The 6,380-nt window shown below is 59.0% G+C and overlaps 1 protein-coding gene across 1 annotated transcript in view; it reads left to right on the forward strand.

Annotated features, from left to right (window-relative positions):
• KLHL30 (kelch like family member 30) overlaps window positions 1-3,537 on the forward strand; it is a 13,966-nt gene extending 10,429 nt beyond the window's left edge. Inside the window, exon 8 of the mRNA XM_023228787.2 lies at window positions 1,455-3,537. Coding sequence (XP_023084555.1) covers window positions 1,455-1,706 — 252 coding nt within the window. The 3' untranslated portion in view covers window positions 1,707-3,537. The remainder of the gene's footprint in view (window positions 1-1,454) is intronic.
• Window positions 3,538-6,380: the final 2,843 nt, after the last annotated feature.

The following is a 6,380-nucleotide window of genomic DNA, read 5'->3' on the forward strand; positions in this document are numbered from 1 at the left end:
TGCCACAGAGGGCCCACTGCGAAGGGGACAGCACAGGCTGGGGTGCCCACAGAGGGCCCACAACAAAGGGGGTGGTGCAGGTTGAGATTCCCCCCAGGCTACAAGGCGACAACAGTGCCCTGGCCCGAGCCCCCTTGAGGCTAGGGGGGACAGTGACAGTGGGAGAACGTGGTTTGGGGTTGCCGGCCACAGGTGCTCTCCCCTGCACGCCCAGCTTCCTACAGAGGAGTGGTCTGTCCTCCTTCTCAGGGAGAAAAACCAGGTTCAGATTGGAGGGTGCTATAGGGACCAGGAGGGAGCGCGTCCTCTGCCTCAGGGTGGCCAAGTCAGGGAGGGGGTTCCTGAGCTGAGGGGAGGTGAGAGCCGCCAGCCCCGGGGCCTTCCTATGGTCCTCAGCACCATCCCACCATGGCCCGCTCTTTGGCCATCAGTCCCTGAGGAAGGGGCGGGAGGTGGACGTCTGGGCGGCCTCCCTGGTGGAGGGGACAGTGCCCAGGAGGTTGGGGGTGGGTCTTGGCACCAAACCAGATGCCCTGGGCCTGCCCACCTGCCCCAAGGCTCCCAGTCCCTGCAGTCTGAGAAGGTGGCACTCTTTCCTGCAGCCACCCTGCAGGCTCCTGGCGTGGTGACAACAGGACTTCTGCAATCCTGCTGCCCACAGCTGTCCCCTGGCGTCACTGCTCAGCTGACCCAGGGCCCCCATTACAGTGGTGAGACAGGTGCAGGGTGGGCTCTGCCAGGCCAGCGTGTCAGCCTGGGCCCTCTCAGCTGGGCCACAGCCAGGCCTTCCTCCGGCCCAGGCCATTGTCCCAGCCTCAGGTCCCAGCACAGCAGGACTCTGCCTTGCCCCCTCTGGGCCTGGGGCCTCATCTCTTCCCTGTCTTCATCTGGAGGCCACAGACCGGCCTCCTGCCTCCCACCCGCCCAGGTTCTTCCTGAAGCCGCACCTCTCTCCAGCCTCTGGAAAGTCACTGGCCCTCACCCCACAATCCCTCCCGGGGACACTCCCAAGGCCATGGACTGAGCAGGGGTGCAGGGGTGAGGCAAGGGGGCCCACGGTGGGCTAGGCTCTTCCTGGGTGTCTGCCAGGGCTGAGCCACACCCGTCTCCTGTGAGACAGCGAAGCCTCGGTGAGGCCTCGAGTCAGCCCAGACCTCCCTGGGAGGCAGCTTTGGGCTCGGGCCTTAGGGCCCCCTCTGACTGCAGGGGGTAGAATTGTCATCCTGAGGGCTGAGGGTCAGAGAGGGAAAGGGGCCTCCCCACCAAAAGAAGAGTCTGAGGAGGCTGGAGCGGCTGGGGTGGGCTGCCCAGGGACCCTGTGCTCGTGCTGTGGAGGGGATCTGGGCCAAGTGGCTGGCCATCCTCTCTGCCACCCCCCCCAACCCTGCTGAGGGCACCCTCAGCGCTGCTCTCCGGCTCCCGCCATGGGACGTTAACCCGCTGACGGTGTACAGGTGCAGTCCCAGCACAGCCTGCATGAGAACGGCGCGCTAGTGCCACTGGGCGATGCGCTGTACGTGACGGGCGGCCGCTGGCAGGGCATGGAAGGTGACTACCACGTGGAGATGGAGGCCTACGATACAGTTCGGGACACCTGGACCCGCCACGGCGCCCTGCCCCGGCTCTGGCTCTACCACGGGGCCTCCGCCGTCTTCCTGGATGTCTCCAAGTGGACCCAGCCCTTTAGCTCCACCCAGGAGCACTAAGCCAGGGCTGGGCTCCCCAGAAAGGGCCCCCCAGCAGCCCCTCATCACCCTGTGGAACGGCCCCCTTTCAGTTTCACTTATTTCTTCACTTGGAGCTACCATTCCTTCCTGGCTTGGGCCGGGCTTGGGCCACCGGGGTGATCAGACAGCACGGCTCGGAGGACACAGCCTTGGTCTCTGCGGCCACCACACTAAAGTCTGAGCTGAGCAGTGACGAGGGCCTGAGTGCCGGACACCAGCATAACAGGGTCAGGAAGCTCTGCTGTCCCTGGGGTTACCGAGACCTCAGAGAGAGGAGCCGGGGGCTGGGCCAGCATTCCCAGAGCTTGTGAGCTCCACTCCTGCCCTGCAGGGCCTTTTGGAGCAGTTGCGTGAATGTGGGGTGAACACGGAGTGTCCCAGAACGCGGAGGCAGCTGGGGAAGGCAGGCCCCAGAGATGGGGTCAGCACCAGGTGCTCGTGGGCCTGCTTCTGCCTAGCTCACAGCAGCGTAACCGTGGCAGGCCACCTCCCCTCTTTGGACTTCAAGCTCCGCGTCCACCACACACGGGGCTGACTGTGTGGGCTTTGGGTCCCCACTCAGCCTTTGCATGTCGGTGCTGTGTTTCTGCTTCTGTGGACAAAGGAGGCCCCCAACCATCTCTTGCACCCAGCGGGCAGCGCCCACAGAGAAACCAGGAAGGAGGGAGGCAGGGCGTGGGGCCGGCCGGAGGGTCCCAGGGAGGCGAGCAGGAAAGACTGCTCTCAGAACTGATTGCTGCGTCTCTTTGTGTCAGAACAAAGGCTCTGCATCAGAATGGAATTTCCCACCAGGGGTGATTCTTGGGTGCACTGGTGGCAGCCTCCTGAGGGCGAGGGGTAGCATCTGATGGGTCCCTGGCAGCACGCAGCCTGACTCCGGCTGGCTTAGGCTCTAAGTGGCTTCTCCCTCATCCTGAATGAGACACCCACCTTTGGAGCTAAGGAGACAACGAAGGACGCTCCCTGGGTGCCCAGTGGCATGTCCTTACTGTCACAGGCTCCGCCCTGGGACATGGGGCTAGAAGTCAGGAGTCAGGCCTGGCCAGGCACAGGCCCTGGTGTTGCCCCACAGAGGCCTTGGGCAGCTCCCGTCTCCCACCAGATCCAGGCTTCCTCTCCAGGAGCAGCCCATGGATTCCTCCCTGGGGACCAGAAGGGCCTCTGACATCCTTGGGTTCTGAGGACAGGAACCCCTGGGTCTCTTGAGCTTCCATAGGTAGGGATCTGCTTTGCTCCCAGACCTGCCTCTCACAGCAGTTTTCTTTTTTTTTTTTTTCCGCCTCTTGTCACCCAGACTGGAGTGCAATGGTGCGATCTTAGCTCACTGCAACCTCCACTTCCTGGGTTCAAGCGATGCTCCTGCCTCAGCCTCTCTAGTAGCTAGGATTACAGGCACCCATCACCACGCCTGGCTAATTTTTGTATTTTTAGTAGAAACAGGGTTTCACCATGTTGACTGGGCTGGTCTTGAACTCCCGACCTCAGGTGACCCACCCTCCTCAGCCTCCAAAAGTGCTGGGATTACAAGGTGTGGGAGAAGTGAGTTGACCCTGGAGGACTGGGTGCTTCCAGAGGAACAAGAGCCCAGAGCTGAGGAGACCTTCAGTGGCAGGTAGATTGGATGAAGCACAGGTGAGGGTTTCTGGGGCCCTGGGCTCTGTTTCCACGTGGAAATCTGAAATGTGTTCTAGATAGTGATGGAAGGAGGTCAGCCAAGGGGCTGTTTAAAAACAAAGCCTCCATGTAAACCATTTCTGCAGGAATATTTTAAAATAAATAAAAATACAACTGAAGACATGAAATGTCAAAATAGGCTAACCTTGATCACAAAGTAGCCGAAAGGGCGGCATGCCAGAGCATAGACCTCTCCACCCCTGCACACCTGCAGGAACATGGGCGGTCCATGGGTGGAGGGCGTGGGCCTCTGCAGGTCCTGGCTCCCAGCTTTGAGGTGCCAAAGTGCACCTCGCCCGATCAGCTGGGCTCCTGATTCAGGGGACAATCGCACCCTTCATGGCACCAGGAGGAAAGGGGCGCCTGCTGGGTATTGGGGTGAGAGCCTAAGGAGAGTTTCACGACGGCCTCTCCCCATGCTGTGGGCAGGGTGAAGGGAGCCCAGAGGCTGGAGAGGCGTCCCAGGACAGCAGCAGCGGGGAGCGCAACCCCCTCTGTCTTGGGGGAAGGGAAAGGGCAGACACAGACTCCAGGGAGCTGCTGAGAGAGGGCCTTGGCGGGGGAATGCATCCACCACCCCTGTTGCCCAGCTGGGAGGAGGTGGCAGAGTCCATCTACCCTCTCTCTCCGGCCTGCCCCCTGTCTCCCACTAGCACCTCCTACAGGTCAAACCCAACCAGAACCCAGAAGGAAGAGAGGCCATTGACAGGCTGTAGTGGCCAACTGGGGACAGAGAACAGGTGGAGAAGGTGGCCAGGGCACCAGGATGGCGGCCAGAATGTCTGGCACACGTCACCCACTTGAGAGCTTTGCAGGAAGGGACATTAATGCACTCACCAAGCGACAGTCATAGGGCAGCCAAGGCACCCCCTTCTACCATCAAAATCCCAGGACAGCAAGGACTCATTAGAAGTCTTGAGGCTAATATGGGCTTCTAGAAAGGAGAGCGCGTAGCCTTGGAACATGTGCAAAAGCCCACAGGGGTGTGCGAGTGAAACCCACCTCCCCAGCCCCACGTGCTCATGTCCTCCAGGTAGGTGCGTGTTATCTTTCCCACAGAAGATGCTGGGGAAACTAAGGCCCCTCAGCCTTCAGTGGGCACACAGGGCCCTGAGCCAGGCTCAGCACCGCCAACTCTATCTCAGCTCCCTCAGGTCCCCAGGTAAGCCCAAAAGGGCCTAGGCATGCTTCCAGCCACTTCCAGTGGACTTGAGTTTCCCAACACCTGCCAGACAGGCCACTTTTATTATCCAGCATCTTCTCTATTCAGGCAGGGACAGTGGTTCCTGGAATCAGGCCATTGACACCCTCAGGTGACTGTAATTAAATGGACTGGTCGCCTGACAGTTTTCCGTAGTCAGGTAGACCATGACATAGCTTGGAGATCTGTCCTCTCCGAATCTCATGTAGAGTCTGATCGCTGGCGTTGGAGCTGGGCCTGGTGGGAGGCGTTTAGATCACGGGGCGGACCCCTCAGGCATGGCGTGGTGCAGTAATGGTGGTGTGTTCACACAGAGCTGGTCGTTAGAGAGCCTGACACCTCCCCTGCTCTCCCTTGCTCCCTCTCTGTGTGACACACCTGCTCCCCTTCCACTTCTACCATGAGGGGAAGCTTCCTGAGGCCTCACCAGAAGCAGATGCTGGCGTCATGCTTCCTGTACAGCCTGTGGAACTGTGAGCCAAATAAACCTCTTTTCTTTATAAATTACCCAGCCTCAAGTTTTCCTTTATAGAAAGAAAACAGACGGATACAGGCCACTACTCCAGTTGGCTGGGCCATCAGTTGATCCAGTTGAAAGCATGTGTATGGATGGAGAATGTGCCAATGGCTTAAGGAGAGAGGGCACAGCCACATACCCAGGAAACACGTCTGTACTGTCCATCCCCAATGCCCGGTGTGGTGCCAGCTGCTTGCTCTGAAGTGTGGCCGCTTCTCCCAGGCTCTGCAGCACCAGGTACGTGGCAGGGCAGCCAGGTGTGTGGCTGTCAGAGTGAGGAATCTCCATGGGGGAAGTGTCCTGTTTGGAACAGACCCCAGGAGCCATCATGACTCCGTCAGATGCCAAGGTGATTTTGATCACAGTCACATTTAAGAATGTGATTCTTTCCAAAATGGCATTGCGTTCAACTGAGAGGTGAGCGAAAGATGATTATTTTAATTAATCTATTAAAACCATGTAGACAATTAGCAGAAAACTCAAGAGACCCTCTGGGCAGAAGTGAGAAAGAACTGTCCCCCGTGAGGCCCGAGACGGCCCACACATCCATGCAGGAGGCCACAGTGTATTCTGAGGGCTCGGCCTGGTGCCGGCACGTTGCGGGAACTGCACAAATGCTCACTGAATTGAACTAAATCTGTCGGTTCTTCAGAGCAACTGACCTCAGTTGTAGGGGCCAGACCTGGATGTGGTTTCATTTGATGGTTCCGTGATCTTGGGCCAGTCCCAAGATCTGAGCCTCAGTTTCCTCATCTGTGCAATGGGGATAATCACATGATTTGCATATTAGATGACGTCATGGACTTGCAAGGCCCAGTAAACAGCGACGGCCGCCCGCCTGGGCCTCGGGAGGCCACACAACAAGCTGACTTCACAGTCCCACTGTTTGCGGGGCAGAGGGAGCTTCTATTCCCATGACTTCATCGGCAAAGGTCCTTCCTCTGGAGGAAGAGAGAAGAGTGGGAACAGCTTGACTGCATCAGGCCGCTGGGAAGGCAGGCCTGGGCCGTGACATGAGGGCCCAAGAATGAGGATTAGATTTCAGCCAGGCATGAAGGCGCATGGGGGAGGCCACCTCCTGCTCCAGTGATCCCCGTTCTGTGGCCACTCATTTAGTCCTTCCACCCTGGGATGCACTGGCTTGCCACGATGCCAGCCCCACTTCTGACCCATGGGCTGCTGCTGCAGGGGGAGGCCCCCATTTCTGCTGCTCCTTGATCTGCGCAATTCTTTGCTGAGCCCCACCTTCCCCTGAGTGAAA

This window comes from Piliocolobus tephrosceles, chromosome 11 (genome assembly GCF_002776525.5).
Source record: "Piliocolobus tephrosceles isolate RC106 chromosome 11, ASM277652v3, whole genome shotgun sequence".
Classification (NCBI taxonomy): Eukaryota; Metazoa; Chordata; class Mammalia; order Primates; family Cercopithecidae; genus Piliocolobus; species Piliocolobus tephrosceles.